The 26,784-nt window shown below is 41.5% G+C and overlaps 1 protein-coding gene across 2 annotated transcripts; it reads right to left on the bottom strand.

Moving 5' to 3' along the window:
• Positions 1 to 9,712: 9,712 nt before the first annotated feature.
• On the bottom strand, positions 9,713 to 23,305 carry LOC141099066 (uncharacterized). 2 transcript variants are annotated; one of them, XM_073587103.1, is made up of 6 exons: positions 23,211 to 23,305; positions 20,500 to 21,101; positions 19,409 to 19,552; positions 18,323 to 18,384; positions 14,715 to 14,978; positions 9,713 to 10,081 (listed from the first exon to the last, which is right to left on the bottom strand). In XM_073587103.1, the coding sequence occupies exons 1-6, from the start codon at positions 23,225 to 23,227 to the stop codon at positions 10,040 to 10,042; spliced, it is 1,131 nt and encodes a 376-aa protein (XP_073443204.1). In that variant the 5' UTR covers positions 23,228 to 23,305; the 3' UTR covers positions 9,713 to 10,039. The 2 variants fall into 2 exon arrangements, with proteins under 2 accessions (XP_073443204.1, XP_073443205.1); XM_073587104.1 differs by having other exon boundaries at positions 19,409 to 19,543.
• Positions 23,306 to 26,784: the final 3,479 nt, after the last annotated feature.

Here is a 26,784-nt window from a genome sequence, read left to right as displayed (position 1 = left end):
GTCGACCCAAAATGTTGATAATCTAACCTTCATTAAAATGAACCATGCATGGGTTTCAAAGGATTTTGTCCCACCTTTCCCTGATGACACATAGGTTGCCAGAAATTTGGCTCGCTTTTGTCCTCTTCCTCGGACTTCCTCCATTTGCAGCTGCTGAATGTGCAGCCTACACATCAACATATGCCATTTTTTAAACCTCCCTAACTGGGCTTCCCCCCCAAAGGGCTGTGGTCACCACCTGGCGCACCCAGGCAAGTGCCGTTGCTCTGAAAAGGTGGGTGGGCCCACTCGTGGGCGACGGTACTGGCACAGGGCCCCTCATAGTACAATACAGTGTCTCTGATGGTGAGGGGGCCCACTCGCCGTCAGACACACCAGCGTACTATAAAGGGCCCTGTGCCAGTACCGTTGCCCACGAGTTGGCCCCCCTGCTTGCTCATGGCCACAGCACTTGCAAGTTGCAATACTTACCTCTCCCTGCTCCACCGCTGTGTAGTCTGGGCAGTTAAAACCTTCACAGGGACGGCCACTACAAGTTTGGTGAAATGATCGATGATGGTTAAGATGTAGCTATGGCCTGTCCTGCTGGCTCCTACCTTCAGATGATCAATGGCTACCATTTGTAATGGACGTCAACTCACAATCGGATGCAGTGGTGCTTTATGATCAGCTTTCACAGTTTTCCCAGTCACAGACGTGTGACATTCCTGCCACCATTTTTCAATGTCTCCTCTCATGCCAATCCAATAGAATCGCCTATGGCCTGTGGCTTCTGTCTTTTGCACTCCAAAGTGACCAGACACATCATGATAGGCAGTGAGGACCATGTCTACATCTCTCCCTGTGATCACAATTTGATGGAGACTAGTAACGGCAATGGGATCCACGCTACTGCGATACAGAAATCCTTTCTTCACAAATAACCGTTTTCGCTGTCTCCACAGACAAAGTAATAGAGGGTCAGCATCGCCACTGCGAAATCTACTGGGAGGTTTTCCCGTGATTAGTAATTCCCGCATTTCTGCAAACACTCGATTTTCCATCTGTACTTGTATCCATCTAGTTTCCAGTAGCGGAGAGTCTGGACTGGCTTACTGAGACTGAAATATATGCGAAGATTTAAAAGTACCCCAACAATGTATACTAATGTACGCTTCAAATACATTTCCCTTTTTCTACTTTTTATATTCTGGTGTAATCCATATTGAGCCTGTGAGTGTCTGTGTCTGACTCCGGAAATATAGACGGAAATTTACAATTACTCCTAGACTGGATACACCAGGTAACTGCTGATACAGTACCTTTGTTCTAAATTTTTTATTACGGTATAATCCATACTGAGTGAGCGTGTATTGTTTCCTCCTTCTATATATACGGAGATAAAAATTTTACCCTATACTATATACAACTTCTGTCTTGTTATACAGTACCTTTGTTTGACATTTAGTATTACGGTCAAATTCATACTGAATGAGCGTCTGAGGGTGACTACGGGAATATCTATACGGAGATTTAAATTGTACCCTATAATATATATACTTGCTATCTTGTTATCCAGTACCTTTTTTTCAGCATTTTGTATTATGGTCAAATCCAGACTGAGTGAGTGTCTGAGAGTGACTCTGGAAATATATATCGAGATTTCAAATTTGCCCAACACTATATGCAGCTCTACGCTTCTGATACAGTAACCTTTTTGCTATCTTGATTCTGGTGTAATCCATATTGAGCCTGTGAACGTCTGTCTGTTACTCAGGAAATATAGTTGGAGATTTAAGATTACACCAACACATTTGCTGCTTTTTATATTTTTGTCTAATCCATACTGGGCCTGAGAGCGTTTGTTGTCTGCCTCCTGAAACATATACGGAGATTCAGAATGTTTAAAATATACTATATATACCTTGTATCTGGTGATACTGTACCCTTTTTCAACTTTTTATATTATTGTGTAATCCATACTGAGCCCGTGAGCTTCTGTGTATGACTCATGAAATATATACGGAGATTTACAATTATCCCTGGACTGTATAGAGCTGTACGCATCTGATACAGTACTATATATCTGCTGGTATTTTGGGTACATTTTCACAAAAATTAGTAAGTATGGTGGAAGAGGCCGCGGACGTGGACGTGTGGGGCCAGCTGGTACTGAGGGTGGCGGTGCATCTGCTGGTAGTGCCAAAAACACAATAGCAGCTAAGGCAGGAGGTGTTGAGCCTGCGTCATGGTCTGGCTCCGGAAGGCCTGTAAGGCTCCCTTTTCTGGGAGTAGGTAAACTGCTTTTAAAGCCGGAGCATCAGGAACTGGTTTTTCTTTACATTGTTGAAACAGCCTCCAGCTCTATCGCCTCCTCTTCTGAAGTTTCAAAAAATGCAAGCACTGAGTCATCAGTGCAGGCTTCTGGTCAGGAGCAACCCCTTTCCTTGGGTCTTTCACCCACACCAAAAGTGAAGGATGCGGCAGCCCACACTTCAGATTACTCCATGGAGCTCTTTTCACATACCATGCCTGGGTTCATTCTAAATGGGGCACATTATATATGGAGCATTATTTGGGCCCATCATACACTGGAGCATCATCCATGAGGCCCATCATATACTGGAGCATTCCAAATGGGGGACATCAGACACTGGAGCAGCATTTAAGGGGCCCATTATACACTGGAGCATTAGAAATGGGGCTCATTATATATGGAGCATTATTTGGGCCCATAAGACACTGGAGCATCATCCATGGGGCCCATCATATACTGGAGCATTCTAAATGGTGCAGATTATATATGGAGCATTATTTGGGCCCATCATACACTGGAGTATCATCCATGAGGCCCATCATATACTGGAGCATTTCAAATGGGGGACATCAGACACTGGAGCAGCATTTATGGGGCCCATTATACACTGGAGCATTAGAAATGGGGCTCATTATATATGGAGCATTATTTGGGCCCATCATGCACTGGAGTATCATCCATGAGGCCCATCATATACTGGAGCATTTCAAATGGGGGACATCAGACACAGGAGCAGCATTTATGGGGCCCATATACACTGGAGCATTAGAAATGGGGCTCTTTATATATGGAGCATTATTTGGGCCCATCATACTCTGGAGCATCATCCATGAGGCCCATCATATACTGGAGCATTCTAAATGGGGGACATCAGACACTGGAGCAGCATCTATGGGGCCCATTATACACTGGAGCATTAGAAATGGGGCCCAATATATATGGAGCATTATTTGGGCCCATAACACACTGGAGCATCATCCATGGAGACCATCATATACTGTAGCATTATATGGAGCTCATCATATACTGTATGGAACATCATATGGGACCAATTATTCTGTATGGAGAAATATATGGGGCTCATTATTCTGTATGGCGCACCATGTGGTGGCCATAATACTGTATGGAGTAATATACTGTCCGTTTTTTGAGCTATTGTAGAATTTAAAATAGATATCAGTCATGTCATGTAATAAGTGAAGTATTTTTCATTGTACTACACCTATATTTCTGTGCCGTATCGGAGCATCATGAATTGTGGTATGTGATAAAGGGGACTCTGACACTCTTTGGCCCGGGGCACACTGAAACCTGAAGCCAGCCCTACCCCCCCCACAACTTTTGCCAAACAACCCCCAGTTTTCAATGCGTAACTATTATTATAAAGTAAATTAAGGTTGACAAGCTTCAGTAATAAGAATTTATGTTGTTGGCATTGAAATGGGCACTGTAGGTGTGTTTACTGTCCTCCACTCCCTGTCGACTTTGCTTCCCCATTGACTTGCATTGGGTTTCGTGTTTCAGTCGGACCCCCGACTTTTCACTATAGTCGGCCAATTTCGTTCAACTCAACTTTTGAGAAAGTCGGGTTTCATGAAAACTGACTCTACCCTAAAAAAGGTAAAGTCGCTCATCTCTACCCATGATGAGTTTTTAATGTTAACGATTTTCTGCACCATTTCTGCACCCATTAAGTAAAATGGGTTACTAGCATTTTTTTTAAAATATGCTGCGTAAAAAACTCACCAAAAACTCATCATGGGAACATAGCTTTAGTAATCAGTTTGTTATTATAGATTAGAGAAAATTTAAACCGGACAGCCCCTATAAGCACAGATCATGACAAGGTCTACAGACTAGTACTAAAATGCAGCCAGGTATGTTAATTAAACTAATGAATAAAGCTAGAGCCGTGAGTATCTGCATAAAATAGGTCAAAGCAGTGATAAAAAAAGGTTAAAATAAGAGATACTGGTTTCATAATAGTGACTGACCATCCTTAAATGCATTTCCATGTTTCACTGGACCTTACTGTATGATGTAAGGTTTATGAAGAGACGTTCCTTTAGAACTCTAATTCCTTCTCTGTACATGAACGTTCAATGAGTCAGCATCACCACTATATAGTCTGTGTGAAGGTAGATGAGGTATGACTATGATGAAATCACAAATAATGCAGATTCCACGGGGAGATTACTCACAGTGGTATGGAGAGAGACATGACAGGAAAGCACCGAAAACTAACGAAGTGCTAACCATGTAGTGGCCAGAGATAACTGACATTTATAGAAATTGAGCAATATTTTCTTTAGACTAGAATTCAAATAGGAGGAATGTCACTGACATATCATCAGAAAATAAAAAACTCAAATAATTCATGATTTTAATAAGTAAAATAAAAACTAATGAACAATATAGTGAAATGGTCATAAAAGAACTTTAACCCCTCTCTGCAATTAGACGTACTATTCCGTCCATGTGACCTGGAACTTAATTACCATGGAAGGAATAGTATGTCATTAGTGATCGGCTGCACACACGGGGGGGGGGGGGGGGGAGGGTGTGCGGCCGATCACGGCCGGGTGTCAGCTGATTCTCACAGCTGACACCCGCCTCTTAGTGCCAGAAGCAGTCACAGACCACTCCCGGCACTTTAAGCCCCGAAACACTGCGATCAAACAAGATTGCAGCGTTCTGGAGCCGGCACAGGGACTGACAGCCCCTCTGCCTTTGGATCAGAGACCCCTCGGCATGATGCGGGGTCCCGATCGCTGCCATGGAGACCCCATGTCGGCATGACGACATCCCGGTCTCCAGAGCTGAGAGACTTCCTGTCATGTACAGTGATGACCAGGAGCGATGCAAAAATAATTATCTAATATATAAAGCTCAATGTGGGTGGGTATGTATGTATGTATGTGTGTATGTCTGGGATAGGCATCCGCACCGTCGCAGCTACAGCCACAAAATTTGGCACAGTCACACGTCTGGACCCCGAGAGCATCCTAGGCTATGTTGTGAGGCGAAATTTTAACCCCGTGTGCTCCAGTTCACCAAACAATTTTGCCCCTATCTACATAATGAGGAAAAAGTGTGTGTGTGTATCAAGCCCCGCCCCTCATTATGATGTCATAATGGTTGCCATGGCGACGCTGATGCCATCATAGGTTGCAAGCCCCGCCGCTCATTATGATGTCATAATGGTTGACTATGGGATGGAGGATGTGTGATGGGAATATGGGCACTGGACTATGGGATGGAAGATATGTATGACGGGTATATGGGCACGGGACTATGGGATGGAGGATGTGTGATGGGTATATGGGCACTGGACTATGGGATGGAGGATATGTATGATGGGTATATGGGCATGGGACTATGGGATGGAGAATATGTATGATGGGTATATGGGCATGGGACTATGGGATGGAGGATGTGTGATGGGTATATGGGCATGGGCCTATGGGATGGTGGATATGTATGAATGGTATATGGGCACGGGCCTATGGGATGGTGGATATGTATGATGGGTATATGGGCACGGGACTATGGGATGGAGGATAATTATAATTTGTTATAACTAACCACAGTTAGTTACTATGCCTGGGCAGTGCTGGGCTCTTCAGCTAGTTTTTATATAAAACTAGCTGAAGAGCCCGGCGCTGCCCGGGCATAGTAACTAACTACTGTTAGTTATAGCAAATTATAATAATTATATCTATATATATAAAGCTGAGTGTATAGCCCCGCCCCACTCCGCATAGCCATGTTCACTATATCCCACATCATCCCGTCATCCAGAGCTACTGGACAACTACCCCTAATATCCTACATCGTCCCGTCAGCCAGAGCCACTGGACTACTAATATCCCACATCATCCTATCAGTCAGAGCCACTGGACTACTACCCCTAATATCCCACATCGTCCCGTCAGCCAGAGCCACCGGACTACTACCCCTAGTATCCCACATCATCCCGTCAGCCTGGGGTCAGAACCAGAGCGCTGAGTGGAATTGCCCTAACTTCCATACCAATGATCCCTTTAATAGAAGCCTGGGGTGAGAATCAGAGTGCTGAGGGATTTACCCTAACTTCCATACCGGAGATCCCTTTAAGAGGGGCCTGGGGTCAGAACCAGAGCACTGAGTGGATTTGCCCTGACTTCCATACCAATGAACCCTTTAATAGAAGCCTGGGGTGAAAATCAGAGCGCTGAGGGATTCACCCTAACTTCCATACCGGAGAGCCCCTTAAGAGAGGCCTGGGGTCAGTACCAAAGCGCAGAGTGGATTTGCCCTCACTTCCATACTGGGGATCCCTTTAAGAGAGGCCTGGGGTCAGAACCAGAGCGCTGAGTGGAATTGCCCTAACTACCATACGGGGATCCCTTTAAGAGAGGCCTGGGATCAGAACCAGAGCGCTGAGTGGATTTGCCCTGACTTGCATACCAATGATCCCTTTAATAGAATCCTGGGGTCAGATTCAGAGCGCTGAGGGATTTTCCCTAACTTCCATACAGGAGATCCCTTTAAGAGAGCCTGGGGTCAGTACAAGAGCATTTGAAGGCAATTGCCCTGATTTCCATACCAATGATCCCTTTAATAGAAGCCTGAGGTCAGTATCAGAGCGCTGAGGGATTTGCCCTGACTTCCATACCAATGATCCCTTTAAGAGGGAAGATGTGCCTATAGGATGGAGGATGTGTGATGTGTATATGGGCACGGAAGGGGTGATTCATTTCTGTCATGTGCTCTCTGCTCCTTTTTGGGGGGCAGACAATAGCTGGGAGCTTATATTTCCGGGAATGCTAGATTTCTCCCAGCATGTCAGTGTCTGCTGAGGTGTTTTCTGGAGAGGAAAAACTGTTGCTCATAGCAACCAAAACAGCTCTGGTGAAATGAAAGATGCTTAGTGATTGGTTGCAAGGAAAACTGTTGATCATAGCAACCAATCACAGCTCATTTTCTTTTACACAGCTCTAGCGAAATGAAAGATGCTTCGTGATTGGTTGGTGATACCCACACACACACACACACACACATTCAGAAATACTTTATATATAGAGATAGTTTTTATTGTATAAAAGCACCAAAACATAAAAAAATTATATAAATGAGGTATCGCTTTCATCACACTGACCCGAAGAATAAAACTGCCTTATCAATTTTACCACAAGCGGAACGGTATAAACCCCCCAAAAAAAGAAATTCAAGAATTGCTGGTTTTTGTTCATTCTGCCTCCCAAAAATCGGAATAAAAAGCGATCAAAAAATGTCATGTGCCCGAAAATGGTACCAATGAAAACGTCAACTCACGTGACACTATGGGCAAAAATATGGAAAAATTATAGCTCTCAAAATGTGGTGATGCAAAAACTATTTTTTGCAATAAAAAGCGTCTTTTAGTGTGTGACAGGTGCCAAACATAAAAACCCGCTATAAAAACTCACTGTAAATAGTAAATCAAAACCCCCTTTATCACCCCCTTAGTTAGGGAAAAATAATAAAATAAAAAAATGTATTTATTTCCATTTTCCCGTTACAGTTAGGGCTAGGGTTGGGGATAAAGTTAGGGTTAGGGATGGGGCTAAAGTTAGGGTTGGGGCTAAAGTTAGGGTTAGGGTTGGGGTTAGTGTTTGGATTATGGTTGAGATTAGGGTTAGGGTTGGGATTAGAGTTAGGGTTGGGATTAGGGTTAGGGGTGTGTTAGGGTTAGGGTTGTTGTTAGGGTTGCGATTAGGGTTAGGGGTGTGTTGGGGTTAGGGTTGGAGTTAGAATCGGGGGGTTTCCACTGTTTAGGCACATCAGGGGCTCTCCAAACGCGACATGGCGTCTGATCTCAATTCCAGCCAATTCTGCATTGAAAAGTCAAACGGCGCTCCTTCCCTTCCGAGCTCTGCCATACGCCCAAACTGTGGTTTAGCCCCACATATGGGGTGTCAGCATACTCAGGACAAATTGCACAACAACTTTTGGGGTCCAATTTCTCCTGTTACCCTTTGGGAAAATAAAAAAATGGGGGAAAATATTTTTGTGAAAAAAATATGATTTTTTATTTTTACGGCTCTACATAATAAACTTCTGTGAAGCACTTGGGGGTTTAAAGTGCTCACCAAACATCTAGATAAGTTCCTTAAAATGGTGTAACTTGTAAGGGGTTTCCACTGTTTAGGCACATCAGGGGCTCTCCAAATGCGACATGGCGTCCGATCTTAATTCCAGCCAATTTTGCATTGAAAAGTCAAACGGTGCTCCTTCCCTTTGCATTGCTGAAGATGGTATGGGCGAGCATAGGGGCGATGGACATTGAAAATGCTACTTTCTCCTTAATTTCCACCTCTTAAATGCTGCTGTCATGACTGACTGTTCCATTTAAGGAATTACTTCTGCTATCAGATCAGATTGGAGGTTGCTCCATACACATAGTGCACACATTTTCTGTATCTATATGGCTGATATTGCCAATGAAAACCTGGGCTGATTGCGGTCTGGTACTAACTAAGGTTTGCTGGTTGCAGACCACAGCCTTGCCTAGAAAAAATGGGCCTGATTCATCAAAGCATACTGGCATAAAAAGGTGTAAACATTTGCAGGATTTTGATGGAACTCAAGGCTCCACTAAAATTTTTGCTACTTTTGGCATTCTCATGGGATTGTGGGACTTGGGCATGGCAACTCTCAAATTCATGACAAGCAGTGAGAACAATTTGTGGCAAGGCAAACAAGGAGGGGAACTCACACACTAGGAAGGGGCCATAGATATTGGCCTCCCACAGGCTAAAAACATCAGCTTTCAGCCACCCCAGAAAAGGCTCTTCCCACTTCCCCAGTAGCGGTGGCAAGTGGGGTTCATATTTGTGGGGTTTTGACCCTAGCCTACAACTATGTGGTTGAGATGACCGAGAGAGGTCAACTCACGTGTAATAATTTTCTCTGTTGTGACCTTGTAGTACTGTGCTACACATTAGATCTGCTTTGACTGCGGTTATACCCATAGCTTAAACATAACCTTTCCCTCTTAAGGAATACAATTAAAACACAAACAAACCGCTGTCAGCGGTATCCGGTGAAGAGGAAAGGCACAGGGATGGCAAGAACCTTATACCCTGAACTATTCCATATAACTTAATTGGGCAGGGGTATAAAAGGGGAGGAGAAACAAAAGAGGGCATCAATCCTATAATAACAGGATTAACTCTGTCTCCTCTTCCACCTTTTCACAGATGAGATTATCCAATTTAACTCATTGCATACCTACACTTATTAGAGCACTGAGGGAAAGGGGGATTATCTCGCACTTTAACCACAGTCAGGGACCACTTCCTTATACAGCTCGTGGTCCTACAAGTCATTTGTATTTTTATTTTTGTTAAAGTGTACACTTCCACTTTTTTATTTTATTTTAGAAATAAAAAATTCAAGAAGGTAGGTATTTATTTTTGTTTTTTTAACATTTATATACATCATTTTTGAAGTCATAAAGTACACTCTTTCACCAAAATATATTATGTACAAGAATATTTACACGACGTAAACAAGGTAAAGTGCTTGATTTTATGAAATAAAAATGTAGTGCTGTAAACTCATCATTTTGAATATTGATAATCTAAAATGCATATACTGGTCCAGCAGTAAAATATACATGTAATATAAAATTATGAATAGATCACATTGATGAAATGAATTTGCCATGTGCCAGCATCATGGATGGTATGTTAGGACCGTATGTTAGGACCGCTGTTCTCAGTCAGGGCTGAGGAATGCTTCTTGATCATCAGTGATATTCTGCCGAAAAATGAAAAGCAAGTAAAAGGTAAGTAAATATCCAAGATTTTTTTAAAAAAAATGTGCATATTAAAGTGAAAAAATACTATTCCATGTCTTAATATAATAACATCTAAAGTGGAGCTTCATTTTTACTATGTATTAGGAATTTTCTTCCTTTAGCAAGTTTTTAAGCAATTGTCAAATTAGGGTGGCAATCCTTGCAGCATGAAGAGTCTCACCTCCACTGTTTAAAGGGAATCTGTCAAATGGATTACCCCCCCTCCCCACACACACACACACACACACACACACACACGCACACTCCCCCAATTTTTTTACATGGGCATGTAACTTTTGCGAAGGCAAGTCCATCCACATGTTTAACTGGCCAATCTGTTCTTCTGTCACCAAGAAATCAACATTTCAATCAATATGTAAATGAGACTAAAGTTATTTCCATTTGTGGAAGTACTTCCATTGCCTCTACTCTCTCCAGCTCTATTCACTGCCCAGTGCATTCTTTTCCTTGACTGACAATGATAACTTCTTTGCCATATGACTGCAAGCAAAGGAACTGTCAGTCAAGCAGCAGAAAGCGGCACTGGGAGGGTAATAGAGCTGCGAAGAGCAGTGGCTGGAGAAGTGCTTCCACTTCGTAAAAGCACTTCAGCTTCATTTACATTTTGATTCCTTGGTAGACTGTCTAATTGTAGGTAACTTTGTTTTTGCAAGAGTTACATTTAAGAGATCTCATGCTGAGAAATGTAGTTCCAACATTAATCTAGAAGACACCCTTTTTAGCCATTCAAAAGTGGATTATTTAATGTAAGATCATGCTAATCAAACATTCATCACAGATGATTTACACATGTCTATTAAATGGGATGGGCGTGGAAGCTCAGCTGACCACAAGCAACAAGATTGTTTGACAATGATTCCCTAATTGCAATAATAACCTTGCCCTACTTCTTCTGTTGTTTTCTTCCTAGTACCAGTCTAATCAGAGGCCGGCAACTAATCACTTGAGTTTTAGGTTGTATCTGAAATATTTCATGTTACAACATATAGGAAATGGTCGTGTTATCGTGTATGACTCAGTGCTAGTGTGCTATTTTCAGCACAGATGACTTGGCTACACTACATATAGTATTAGCACTCATTCCCAATGCATGTAACAGTGTCCACCATGTCTGACCTACAAATCAGTGAGCTATAATGGATCAAGAAGAAAGCTCCTCCTAGCTTCAACTACTAGCAGTTTTGCCAGTGTAGAATCTTGGAAACTAATAAAGTGTTACAGACTTTTATTCCCTTTTGTGTTAATCTTATTTGTGTAGGTGAGACCACTGTTTCTCAAACTTATTTTTGGTCCTGGGTATATGACCCAAATGTTTAATGCCAACCAGAAGGCTAAATTAAAGCTCAGTCCTCATTGTTGTGTGAAGAACCATTTTTCTCTTTCTTTATAAAAGTGGAAAAATCAGACTGTCTTGAATCCTAGTATTACCTAACAACATAAGGTTTTCAAAAATTAGTTTATTAACTATTTGATCAGTCTAGCAAGGTATGGCACAAGGACATTTCAACCACTGTTTCTCCAGGATCTTGATCAATAATGCCCACTTTCTATACCTCAGTGTGATCATCTGTCTAGTACTAAAGATTGATAGCTCTTTCTCTAAACTTCACCATAACCATGCACTCAAGATATCCTAAGCAGCAGTCTAATTGGGGAAAAAAGTATCAGGCATATTTAAATATGACATGTCCAATGCCTCTTTTACAAACATCTTCCATTGGGCAAAAATCATTGTTATTTTCTTGTTAATAAGACAATAAAGGACTTTTTTTTTTATTATAAATGAATCATTCATGCACTTCCTGGTTATTTTAAGTTATTGAATTACTGAAATCAATTTCAAACATCTGTAATTTGTTTGCTAGGTGAGCCCAATTAAAGGGAAACTACTTAAGCCCCCGTCACACATAGCGATCTCGCTAGCGAAATCGCTACTGAGTCACAAGTTTTGTGACGCAACAGCGATCTCACCAGCGAGATAGCTCTGTGTGACACTAACCAGCGACCGGCCCCCCTGCCGGTTACCACTGATCGTCCTGGAATGGCCAGGACATTTTTTTGATTGCTGGTCTCCCGCTGGCCAGCACGCATCGCTGCGTGTGACAGGCGGGAGACCAGCGATCAGCGAGCAGGAGCAGGTAACTAAGGTAAACAGAGGGTTTCTAAGCAGCGTGCAGCGCTTAGAAACCTGATGTGTACCTTAGTTACCAGCGCGCTGGTGCAGGGAGCTGGTAACCAAGGTACACATCTGGTTTCTAAGTACTGCGCGCAACTTTGAAACCCGATGTGTACCTTGGTTACCAGCTCCCTGCACCAGCACGCTGGTGACTAAGGTACACAGTGGGTAACTAAGCGACGTGCGTCGCTTGTTACCTGCGTGTCGCTGGTGCTGATCGCTGGTGAAGCTGCTTGTTTGGCAGCTCACCAGCGATCATGTAGCGACACACCAGCGATCCTGACAAGGTCATATCATTGTCGGGATTGCTGGTGCGTCGCTATGTGTGACGGGGCCCTTAAAGTGAACCTGTCAGCAGGATTTTGCTAAGTAACCTACAGACACTGTCAGGTTGCCAGTGTTAAACCGATAAAAATGATACCTGGGGTGAAGAAATCCATCTTGTGGTTCTTGTATAATCAGTGTTAGAAGTTTTCGGTTAATAATATGGTCATGCTCTGGGGTGGGACTGTAGGCAGAGTTCTATCTTCCTGCTCTAGGCCAGAAAAACCAAGGAAAGACCTGCCCACAGGCCGCCCCGAAGCACAAATATATTCCTCATCATAGAGACAGACTGTGCTTCGGTGTAGCCTGTGGGCAAGTCTTTCCTTGGTTTCTCTGGCTTAGAGCAGGAAGATAAAACTCTGCCTACAGTCCCGCCCCAGAACAAGACCATATTATTAACAGAAAACTTCTAACACTGATTACACAAGAACCACAAGATGGATTTCTTCACTCCAGGTTTCATTTTTATCAGTTTAACACTGGCAACCTGACAGTGTCTGTAGGTTACTTAGCAAAATCCTGCTCACAAGTTCACTTTAAGAAGGAGTTTCCATATTATTAAGCAGGCCATAAGCTTCAACCAATATGAGAAAGAAAAAGGATTCTCTGCTGCCGAAAACATCAAATAGTGTAATGCCTTGGAGAAGGTATGAAAATATTAGATACTTCATGAAAACTTTAGCATGATCATCGTACTGTGAAGAGATATGTGGCTGATACAGAGGACAGACGGGTTTGTGCAGATAAAGGCCTATGAGGAAGGTTGCTGCCAAGCAAATTAACCAGATTAAAAGAACAGCTGCTAAAATACCATTACAAAGCAGCAAACAGGTATTTGAAGCTACTGGTGCCTCTGGAGTCCAGTGAACCTCAAGGTGTAGAACCCTTCAGGGGCTTAGTTCTGCATAAACCTTCTGTTCTGCCACCCCTAAACAGTGCTCACAAACAGAAACAGTTGCAGTGGGTCCAGACATATATGAAGACTAATTTTAAAACAATTTTGTTTACTGATGAGTGTCATGCATCCCTGGATGGTCTAGATGGATGGTTGGTTGATTGCCGCTATATCCCAACAAGGCTGCAGCATCAGCGAGTCATGGGGAGAGAGCTGGCAGGCCCCTTTAGGTTTCTTGATTGTGTGAAAATGAGTTTGGCTAAGTGTATAGAATATATGACTGACCACTTTCTTCCATGGTTCAAAACGAAGACCCATGCCATCCATAGTGCATTTTCTGCATGAACAGAATTTTGCTATCTCATGCTGCAAAGTATACATGTGAGTCATTAGCTGCCATGGGCATGAAAGGAGAGAAACTCATGGTGTGGCCACCATCCTGCCCTGACTTCAGCTCTATCGAGAACCTTTGGAGTATCATCAAACAAAAGATCTATGAAAGTTTGAGGCAGTTCACATCAAAACTGAAGCTCTGGGAGACTATTATGACATTCTGCAAAGAAATTCAAGAATAAACAAGTTCACAAGTTCAATGCATGCAAGAATTGTGGAAGTTATATAAAAAATGAGTCTTATGTTAACATGTAACTTGACCCCTTAAAACGTTTTTGACTGAAAAAACTTTTGAATTCAGCAAATGTGACCTCAGGTGCCCATGATTGGGAACTATCAGCGCTTTGGACACAGCGAATGTTTGCTGCTTCCAGTGCGCTGCTGTCTATTGACCGCAGGTGAATCCACATGTGTTCACTGAGCCGTGCGGATTTACAGCATTCAATACATTTCTATTGGTGTAGTTTTCAGTTATTTGCAACCTATAAAATGTTTAGAAACTTTTTTTGTTTTGAAAAAAAAAAATACAGTTATCATTGAGAGGTTTGTCCAATAAAATTTGACTTCTATTCTAACGGTTGATGATTTGAACCATTTAGGAAAATTAGAGAAAAATAGCATTTGCATGACAATTTGGAACGTGATGTATATCATTGCCAACCATTTGAAGGCAGCCTTCCAAATCTTTAATGAACTGTTTTTACTTCTATCGTACTTCCTCTGTCTTCATTAAAAAAATTTTTCCCCTAGCTCAACTTGTAGATTTTTTATATGGATCACTTACCATATTTTCTGTATTATATGAAAGCCATGAACAACTGTCATGAAGATACTGGGTCCCAAAGCCCATGATTCTTTTTGTAGGGTGATTAGAGAGTCCTACAACCTGCTTTGTAAAGTGAACAGAAAATGCAAATTTCACATCCTCAGGCGTGGCCACTGACTCTGTTTTTTTGACTCCTTGGTCAACATAGACATCAGCAAGCTGCTTGAATGAATTGTATGAGATATCTCTGAAAAAGTTGCTTAGGGTTAGATCTTCTTTTATCTGCAGAGATGATAAAATAGACATACTTCAATATTTCTTTTAGATGCAAATGATTCATCCCTAATTTTAACAACCAGATCCATAACTTTTAACACCTGTTCCCCAAAGCAGGATTGGTAACAGTACCTGCTACCTACCATGAACCTTTTATAAGACTGGTGTCTTTGTCTATGTTTTTGTGTAACCAGTACCTATGATTAACTGCTACTACCTATGACTATGGCTCTGGTCAAAAAGGTTTAACCATTTGAATATATTGTATTGTCCCAGGTATTATAAAAAAAAGATTTTGACCCAAAAAAAAGCAGTTCTTAGGAAAATTAATTCAGCTAATTTCAATATTTTTTTTCAATTAGTTGTTACAATACATACTCATATACACCCATAAAATTGCAATTGCAAAACTAGGAAAGTAATGGTAATATCAATATCACAGGATTGATAGACTTGTTAACAATATTCAAATGCAGAAAAAACGGAAAACACTTTTTCAAAAAATCTTGATTTGTTCAGTGTCATATATGAGCACCATGTGCAGTAATACATGCACTTACACAGCTTGGCAGCTACGAATGAGGTTATTAATGATTACAATGAATACTTGGGCATGCAAATCATCAAGATCCTCTGCTGTCAGCTCCCTTTGTACTTGCCAACCAATGATGTCTCAGATGTACTCAGTGGAAGACAAGTTCAGAGATGCTACAGGCCATAATAACATATATACACAAGGAGACAACGGAGTAACTGACTCCAACAATTTTTTTTAATATAAAAATATGAAAATTTATTATAATTAATATATATAGAAAAACACAATAATCATGGTACAATTATACATAGAATATGACGCCAAAAAACCAGGAAAGGAGATGCGTGGAAGTAATAGAAAGCACCATTCAACTAAAATGCCTCAAATATAACAGCCCTTATGGGATATAAATAACATGCTGCTGCCTGTGTAAAAATCCTATCATGACCAAAGTATATCTAGGGTGCCACCCTAGATATACTTTGGTCATGATAGGATTTTTACACAGGCAGCAGCATGTTATTTATATCCCATAAGGGCTGTTATATTTGAGGCATTTTAGTTGAATGGTGCTTTCTATTACTTCCACGCATCTCCTTTCCTGGTTTTTTGGCGTCATATTCTATGTATAATTGTACCATGATTATTGTGTTTTTCTATATATATTAATTATAATAAATTTTCATATTTTTATATTAAAAAAAAATTGTTGGATTCAGTTACTCCGTTGTCTCCTTGTGTATATATATTCTCATGGAGTAGAACCATTTATTATGGCAGACCATATACTCAGGTCACTGCCATTTATGTTTTGTAAAGTATTGGGCTACTGTGTTTTACTAGGCCATAATAACATGTTTAGACCATACAGGCAGCTCACAGTAACACAAGCCATGCTATCTGGCATTGTTGCTGAAAAACGGTAACTGGGACACTTTGGGGGGATGGCCATGCCACTGGTTTTCTCACCCACCAAATCAATGTAACACTGAGCTGTTAGTGTATGTGGAATGAAGACTAGAGTTGGTCCGGCTACCATATAATATTCCACTCCACATAATAATCCGAGGAGTAGGACTGATGTTCCCTCATGAAGGCTCCAGCATGCCGTTGCTCTTGTGTTCTCCAGATTGGTTGTGCAACTGTGTGTAACCTGCATGGCCTAAACGTGCTACATGATTTGCAGCATTTCTGGACTTGTCTCCCACTGAGCACATCTGGGATGTCATTGGTTGACAATGGCAATCGAAGGTGCCAGCAGTGGATCTTGATGATTTGCCCAAATACATTCAGCTTGGCAGAACATTCCTCAGTCAACAATTAATTGGCAATCTTACTCGCCACTGAATAAATCAAGATGTTTTGAAAATTTTGTTTCCATTTTTTCCATCCTTTGCATGTTAGTAAGGCTATGTTCACACGTTGCTTTTTTATGTTCTTTATTCTGTGGCCAAAACCTGATCTCTTGGCAGGAAAAAAGCTGCATAGAAAACAGAGATTTTGCCGCCTTTTTGCAGCTTTTCTTCACTTTTGATGCGCTTTTCTGCTGTGCTTTTTAGGATCCCAAAGTTCAGCTTTGCTTTCACCTTGCAAGCATGACCAATATATAAGGGGTTAGGAAACTAATGCAAGATGTATGTGGAACCATAAAACATTTTTGTAAGGGCAATTTGGTCAAATTATTTAGTGGAAAAAGTTTGTCTGAAAAAATTGTGACTATTCTTAGCAAAAAAAAGCTGGAATCACGTATGAAGTGCAGCCATGAACTAAGATTATATGAGTTCATGAAAAAATACACAATTGCAAATGTAAAAACAGCAGGGTGAAGTTGAATTGGTAGGGCATTGTTTTCCTTCACACATTGGTGGGGGATTCAATTTGTAGGACATTGTTTACTTTCACACATATCGCTAATTTAGCTAAACTGCACTAATACTAACAGCCATTCTCCTATGAGGATACCAAGACATTATGATTTACATTTGGGAATAACAGCATGGGTTTCATATCCTTTTCTGCATGTGCTCATTTTTCACCAAAAATGCTGAAAAAACTGATAGTTGCCTTTTTGCACTTACTCATTGTTTTCTATGAAAAAAACTGCAAAAACGCTGCAAAAACAATGGTAGAAGTGACATGTTGCAGTTTAAAAACGCAGCAGTTTTCCAATTGTCAGGAAAAAAAGTGTGAATGAGATTTCTGAAATCTCACAGCTTTTGCTGGTACTTTGAAAAGCAACTTTTAATTTGTATTAAAATCGCCTGAAAAATGCAATGTGTGAACATAGCTTAAGATGTCCTAAGTCCATGACTTTCACTTCTTGCGTGTTTTTATTCTTTTTTTAAGGCAATGTTTGTCATGCAATATAATAATAATAATAATCTTTATTTTTATATAGCGCTAACATATTCCGCAGCGCTTTACAATTTGCACACATTTTCAACACTGTCCCCGATGGGGCTCACAATCTAAATTCCCTATCAGTATGTCTTTGGAGTGTGGGAGGAAACCGGAGTACCCGGAGGAAACCCACGCAAATACGGGGAGAACATACAAACTCCTTGCAGATGTTGTCCTTATACAATTTACATATGAAGATCAGTGATATCTTACTTGGCGCCTTTTGAAAATTTTAGGCTATAATTAACACTATAACTGTCAAGTTAAAACACACTTGTAAATGAGGGACGTTATCCAAACAACATGTTCTGTGAACTTATTTAGAAAAGTTATAACATATTGCAAAATCTGTGGCTGGCAGTAAACACATGGTCAGACATTGTCATTAGATCTCACAATATTTATTCCATACCGTTCTGTTATAGGCATCACCTTCCTTTTGTAAGATAGCAACAATCTTCTTAATCGTCGTATCTACAGAAAAAGAGGAAAATAGATTTTTTTTATATTCATCCTATTAGGTTTTGTTTTATAGCCACTAGGAGAGACCACAACATATCAGGAGCTTTGTGGTCACCCAACTAATTACATGGCTGTGTAGAGTAATAAAATACAAGTCCGAAGTTACCTGAAATGGATATTCAAATGCTGACAAAACAAACAATTGTAATGCAAATGAGGCTGCAAGTGCACCAAGTGCTGCCAATTTTCTGCACTGATGCTCCGTATTATTCAACCTCTAGAGCGATTCCAAAGACTTTATTCAAGTCTACTCATCACCACTAGGTCACTGTTTTCAGCAGTGGTGAACTGACGTCATTCGAGCACATAGAGATGGTCTAGGCGCAGAATGAGGTGCATAATCCCTGCCTTCGGTGCACTTGCAGCTTCACTTACATGTGGCTTCATTGTTGTTTGTGGCCAGGACAAAATGCTTGAGCTTGACTTTTACCATCTTTCCCAACAACTTAATTAGTTTGGTGACCCTACAGTAAATCTCCTGACAGTACCCTGTAAGGGCATCATACTCCTTTGCCAAGTCCACTGAACTATTATGGAAAACATATTTTTATTAAATCTTGTATCTTGGTGTCTTCTGCCTCAATCTATAGGTACACATTCTCTCAGTAGTAGTACCTTCATTTTCATGGAGTAGCATGACAGTGAAGATACTTCTGAAAAATGTGGGTTAAATCTTCTAATTTTTATTATCTTTATCTTGTTAAAACAAATATTTCCAAATTATGTAAAACTCTATCCATAGCTCTTATTAGCCAGTAGTAAATACTGATTGGAGCAATTATGTCAGAATTGCTTGAGAATAATACAGTAGACCAATACAAGATATTATATTTTTCACCATATCAATGATTTCTATGGTAATAAAGACATTTTCCTTCAACAACTTTTCTGTGCATTCCCAGAAATATTATTGGAAAATGTATTGGATTAGAGCAGATATTACCAATGTGTGACTAGATTTTCTTCCATTTCTTACCAATGTCATGGGATCCATTTGCACTTAAATCCAAGCTCTCTTTTCTCTCTCCAATATCCAGGTTTTCAGTACCTTTCACAAGTAGATCAATCTCTGCAGATACTTGTTCATAGTAGCAATCTTCAGTCTTTTCACCTAAACAAACTGTGTTATGTAAATGTTAAATGGAACCTGTGAGTTGATTCATACTGCCTAGGAATCACAGATGTAAATGCGATTAGTCCACTCTAGGTGATTGACAGGTCTCTCCTGTAGCAAGAGACCCATCAGTCACTTCTAGTAGTGTTGGAAGAAGCCGATCAGGGACCATAGCCAGAAATGAGATTAGTCCACTCCAGGTGATTGACAGGTCTCTCCTGTAGCAAGAGACCCATCAGTCACTTCTAGTAGTGTTGGAAGAAGCCGATCAGGGACCATAGCCAGAAATGAGATTAGTCCACTCCAGGTGATTGACAGGTCTCTCCCATAGCAAGAGACCTGTCAATCACCTCTAGCAGAGAGCTAGCTAGCTAAGAGAAGCCGGGCAAGGACATTTGGTTAGAGACGAGACCAGATAAGATCTAGTTATAGTTAGGACATTCTACAGCGTTTCATATACAGCGTTTCAGAGAAAATATACATAGCTGCAATTGTGCAGCCAGGCTCTGATTCATGCTGCTCACAGTCTTTGTTAACAGGTTCCCCTTGTATATTCAGATACTCTGTGATAATGTTATGTATATTCTGAAACCCAAGAAAACCACTGCAATTATAAATATATATATATAAAAAAGAAAACATGGCTTTTGATCTCAGTCCTCAGGATATGTCAAAAAATGTCTAATAGATGCGAGACCCTCATCTGTCTGGAGAATGAGGCCTATCCTGTACCATTTAATGGAGAAATAGTGAAACATGCAGGGGTCATTCCATTCACTAAAATGAGGGTTACAAAAATAGCTGAGCAAGTGTGGGACTCTAACCTATCAAACATGTATGGCAAATTCCTAGTACCCCTTTAAATAAATGTATAGCATAGTCCAAGGTGATTACTTGAGACCCACAGAAAAACAGATAAGTCATGGTATCTCTAGAGTATCACATCTACTTACGTGGTTGTAGGGGAAGTGGTCTAGGTTTGCGTTTCAATGGGAGATGATTGGGTCTTTTTAACTTTTCATCGCCATTCTTCTTAAAAGAAAGTGCTTTTCGGATGCCAGATTTTCTAAAACTGTTTTTCTTCATAGTTTGATCTGAATGTCCTTCAGTAGAAGAGGCTGCTGAGTCTTCAGCTACTTTGGTAACCACAGATACATTTTGTTCAGAAATGTTCTCTTCTTTTTTAAATAGCTGATTTAGAAAGCTCTTGAACCATGATTGTTTTTTGACATTTTTGGCCTTGGTGATGGTTGCAGGTTCTTGCACTGTTACACAGTTATCATCTTTCTTCTCAGTTTCCTCTACTTCAGCTTGAGGTACCACAACAGTCTTATATTTATTCACTCTGTGTGTGAACCTGGTCACATCACTAACCGACCTCTGCACCTTTGCCTCCTTTTTACACCCTGTCCTCTTTGCTTCATGGTGGCTTAAGCTTCTTTTAATGTATGTTTCCAGTACAATTTTTGCCTCTTGTCCACTCAGAGAAACAAATTTCCCTCTTTGTTTTCTCTCGATTATTGGGCTGTTGCTCATTTTCTCTTCCTTATTTTGTCTGTATGAAACCAAAACAAGATATATCACCAGACGTCACATGTACTAAAGGGGAAGGGTGGAAATTGCTTCCTGATCGGGGTTAACATTGCAGTGCAGCCTCGGATTATTCTAAAACCAAACTTCATTCACATGCGGTTAATATTGTTTCTGCACATTCACTCAATGGTTTCCTTCACCAGCTCTATGTCCTTGCACTAAATGGAGATTATAAGGCTGAGGTGTGGGTGTACATATTACCAATGCAATCTCAGATAAGAGCAACTAAAATAAATGTATTAATTCTAGAACTTTTGCAATGCCATACAGCAACAAAAAAAAAATCAGCAACATTCTTGAGGCACAAAGTTTTTTGCAATACTTAAATCAATTTAAATTGCATTACTGATATTTTTTTTAAATAAATGTAAGATTCTTCATTTTGATCAAATTGTGTGAGCCTACCTGACATGACAAGACAACTTCGTTCCTTGGTTGGTCTCCAAAAGATTACGTTTTTGAGAAAACTTTTCAAGAAAGATTGGTTCATATCTATGCATACTGGACAATTTCTTTGAAAGGACTGCTACTATAGAAGGTTGTTTTTAAAAGCATTTTTGAGTGGTCATGTCCAGGAATTTGCAACTCCATGCCTGTATAATTCGCATACCTCTGTCATTGAATAATTTCAAGAAAAGTGTACAGCTTAAAATATGGGATCCTAATGTATCCTCAACAAGCATAGGCTAAATGGACTCCTTTTTAGCATATGAGATAAGCAGGATGGTCATTATATATATTGTGCTTAGTAACTGAAGACAACATGGTAGCTAAAGCTACGACAAGAGTGATTTATCATTCAGACATGTATGGCCAGACAGGATGGTCATTTATGTTCATTCTAATATGTGCAAACAATTTCTGATGTTTATGCACAGAGGGGTTTTCCTGAATTCTTACCCCCATATTTATAAAGATGAAATTATTTTTTCCAATATATGCTATAAAAATGACACAGAGATTGAAAAAAGGAGTGCACCTGTATCGCTTTTAAACTTCACACACCTAGTGATAAAGCCATAAAGAATAAAGTACTACTTACATTTTCCAGATCACATATAAATCATTTTTTTATTATATGAATTTCAAAATAGATTGAAAGATGAAAGTGCCTCCCCCTTCTACAGTCCGAGTTTGTACTCCTTTTGCATAGGAACAAAGTACAGAAAAGCTAGACAAGTAGACTAAGGGTACGTGCCCCCGATCAGGAATAGGAGCTTTTTGGATGCAGATCACTTGCGCTGCATTCTAGATTACAAGCACAATGGATGGGATTTATAGAAATCCTATGCCCACTGTGCTTCTATTTCATGCTGCATAAAGCCACCCATGGTGCGAGTTTACGAGCCGCAGCATGTCAATTTCTTTTGCGGAGACACTAGAAATTTTCACAATACAATGTATTGGATGCGGTAAATCAGCATTGTTCAGTGAACACATGCGGATTTACCTGCGTGATTAGAACGCAGCGTTTTGGCCACAATGAAAGTACGCTGCGTCCAAAGCGCTGCTTTTTCTTGATCGAGGACACATACCCTAAAGAGTGATCTCGAGGCCTCTTAGGTGCAAGTTGGTCTTCTTCAAAAAAGATTTCCAGTATGCACTATATGTGCTGAAATTGAACATCTGAAGAAGTATACTTCAGAGTTGCCAACTGTCCAGAAATTCCTGGACAATCCATAAAAAGAGCACTTTTTCCCACCATCCCTAAAAGAAATTTAAAAGCACTTATGCGTCAGTGAATTTTTATTTTTTTTCTTATATACTGGAGGACGTAGTACAGTTTGTGATTTTAATTATTAGCAGTTCACAGTTCACACTAAATAACGTCATGCTGATATTCTACGCTGTAGTTGTATATCACTTCTAATCTTTATACTTTATATATGTTTTTCCAATGAGTCTGTAGAAAAGTTGCCCAGATAAGGTAACCATAAAAATTTAAATAGTCAAGTTGGCATCCCTGTTTGTCTTGTGGAGACGTTTTGCTGCATGTAGCTATGAAGTCATAGGAAATCTGAATAGCAAAAAATTCTGAAGGTAAAATTATTTTGTCATCTATGGAACTCACCTGTCTGTTTCCATCATAACTTGCGGAATGTGTTTGTTTCGCTGCTGTTAGCTGTGTGGGTATGGACAGCTGCTTCCTTACCTGTACAGTGAAACTGAGTACATGAAGATGATCTCAGTCTCTATTTATAAGCTACCAATGAGCAAGTAAGGTGAGATAAGAAGCTCGGCCTCCTGTGGTTTCCCAACAATACATAGAAAGCTCACACAAACTTCCGGGCTTCATTCATATGTGTGTCCTTATTGCCACAGGCGTTCCTTAGAGCTGTAAAGTCAACTGTTCAACATGACAGTGTTAATTGATAAAACCTGTTGGGACAAAACATAATTTCTGAGAAGCCTGTCTGACCTTATACGCTTTGCAACACAGTTTATGATTTTAAGACCATAAGCAGATGTGTGCCGTTATTGTTCCTAGAAACCATTCAGTTAGAAGAGAAACTGTCCACGTGGTTGAATATATGATCATTAATGAATTTCACAAATACAGGTATGTGCTTCTTTTCAAAAACAACTTTTGAGGTAACTTTCCCACTTTTTTAAATTATTAGTTTCATCTTTTTTGACTTATGCAGCGGCGCATCTAGGTGTTCCTAAACAGGAGGCAAATAATCAATTTAGGTGGAATGGTCATCTCACGGTCCTGGTGCAGCTGCCATCTAGTTTGGAATTGACGGTTAGGTAAAATGTGGTTGTGATCTTTTTTTTTTTTACACAATAGAACCACAATGTATTTGCTGTAATAGTGAAAAAAAACCCACAAAATTATGCTGACAATATTGACAGGGCTGAGTATACCAATTATACCGACAATATTCACAGTAACAGCTATATCAACATTACAGTATTGCAGGAGCAAAACAAGAGGGTTAGGTAAGGGGGCATCATTGGATCATTGGGCTACCTCATGCAGTGATCCAAGGTGTCTCCCAGAGGCCAGCAGTTTGCCGTTCCACCAGGAGTGGGATTTAGCCATTCTCTGAGGTCATTATTAGGCTGGAGTCAAACGCAACATATAAAAAAAATCGGTCCATTTTTTTTTACAGACGAGAATCGCAGAAATGTTCCCTGAATAATGATCCATATTTAATCTGTTTTGAATGCGAGGATGCAATTTTCTCGCATCTACGGATGCGTGTGACATCCATGTGACATCCATATGGCATCCGTATGGTGAGATTTTCTCGCCAACTTGCAAAATGGACATATAATGGATCCATGGCCTCAAATAATTGTGAAAACATATATACATTATATATATTATGTCAATGAGGCTATATATATATGTCTTTGTTTTTCATCTTTCATCCAGCACATATCGCCATCACATCTTCCAGCCAGGGTTCGTCTCTGCAGGAAATAACACAGTTACCTAGAACTCTGCTTGCAGAACATATTGCTTATTTTTCCCAACTTCTACATTACATCACATGAAGAAAAAAAGGCAACATAGTGTCACTCTACACAGTAACAGGACCGCCCCCCCATTTAAAACAGTATACTCAAAAAATAAAATAAATATATCACTGCAGTAATAATATCCCTTAATTAGCCTCTATGGTAATATCCCCATCCTGGCCCCGTGTGTCTCATTCCTGGCTTCAGCCATACGTTCTCCCATCCTGTCCTCATAAGTATCCATTCTGCCCCATATGATCTCCCCATCCTGCCCCATCTGTCTCCACCGTATCCATCCTGCCCCATGATCCTGCACGATCTGTCTCCAGCCCTGCCCCATCTGTCTCCAATCCTGCCCCCAGTGTCTCCAGTCATGCCCCAATGTCTTTGATCCTGCCCCCTGTGTCTCCAATCATGCCCCATATCTCATTCTGCCCCTTCCTGTGTCTCATTGTCACATTCTGCCCCCGTGCCTCACATTCAGCCCCCTCCTGTGTCTCACTGTCACATTCTGCCCCTATCGTGTCCAGCATTCTGCCTCATGAGTGTCCAGCATTCTGCCCCATCATGTCCAGTATTCTGCCCCCACCATGTCCAGTATTCTGCCCCCATCATCTCCAGCAATCTGCCCCATCATGACCAGCAATCTGCCCCATCATGTCCAGCAATCTGCCCCATCGTGCCAAGCATGCTGCCCCATCATGTCCAGCATTCTGCCCCATTGTGTCCAGCACTCTGCCCCCATCGTGTACAGCATTCTGCACCATCATCACCAGCATTCTTTCCCATCGTCACCAGCATTCTGCCCCATCGTCACCAGCATTCTGCCCCATCGTGCCCAGCATTCTGCCCCCATCATGACCAGCAATCTGCCCCATCGTGAATAGCAATCTGCCCCATTGTGCCCAGCATTCCGCCCCCATCATGACCAGCATTCTGCCCCCATCATGACCAGCAATCTGCCCCATCGTGTCCAGCAATCTGCCCCATCGTGCCCAGCATTCTGCCCCATGTCCAGCATTCTGCTTTTGCCCCATGACCAGCATTCTGCCCCCATCTCACAGTCTGCCCCGGGCCCCCCGGATCGCCGCTCTCAAAAAAAAAAAATTCTTGTTACCTGGCCAGCGGCTGCGCTCCAGCAGCAAGGCTCCGTCCCTCTCCCAGTCCCACGTGGCTCACACTGACCGAATGAGGAAGTGGAGCAGAGCAGTGTGTGACATCAGGTGAGGACGGCGCTTTGGCTGGACCATTGTGCAGGGGGGGATGGCAGCGCAGGCTGGACCATGGTGCGGGGGGAGGCCTGCCCGGGGGGCCTGGCAGGCACTGGGTATTCATTTAAATTAAAGCTGCAGACTGCAGAATAAAATGTAGGGGGGTCCTAGCGTGGACCGGGCTGCCAGCGTGGTCGGGCCCCCCTAATCACTGGGCCCCATACACATGTAAGGGCTGTCATGCCCTGATGGCGGCCCTGCCCGCGAGTGCTGGCGAGCTCTGTTATAATCACAGAGGCGTCTAAGGCATAAACATAACTGCCGAGCCTGTTGACCTCACAGGTCTCAGCGGACTGCACGTATGGTATACGGTCACAGGACTAGACCCAGACTCAGGGTCAGCGTCTGTCTAGACCTACCGTGCATGCAGCGTCGCAACTGTGGACGCCAAGAGAAGCTGCTGACTGCAGCATGGTGACAGACACTGCCGCTATATGACAATGCCCGGAAACAGGCGCACTGTCGGATGTTAGCACTGTGGTGGATGAGTACTGTGGTCTATACCTTGCCACTGACTGGCGCTGACTCTATTACTAGATCCCTATACACACTCGTAATATCAGAGGGAGGGGAATCTTAATGAGTCATTTGCAGTCCATACATCCATCAACATTCACACAGTAGCAATTAGAGTCTATACTAGCGCATGGCCGAGTGGCCATGCGACACTTTTATAGCCAGGACCTTCCGGAAGCTTCCAGATCTCTGAGATGGACCAATGAGATCTGGAGAAGGACCTGAGCACGTGACTCACGATCTCCAGTGGGAGATCTTCTCGTGAGCATGCCCAGTAGCGTGACGGGAGGACTTAGCCTCTGGAGTGGCTTGCTGCAGAGCAGACTGTGCTACTATTGCTGGCCCAGAGGTGGCAGCAACAACCAGACCCACAGAGCTGGTCTGAGCAGA

This window comes from Dendrobates tinctorius, unplaced genomic scaffold (assembly GCF_039654945.1).
Source record: "Dendrobates tinctorius isolate UK_male_01 unplaced genomic scaffold, ASM3965494v1 ptg000098l, whole genome shotgun sequence".
NCBI lineage: Eukaryota > Metazoa > Chordata > Amphibia > Anura > Dendrobatidae > Dendrobates > Dendrobates tinctorius.
The sequence above is the reverse complement of the archived record's forward strand: the minus strand, read 5'-3'. Positions and strand labels throughout refer to the sequence as shown.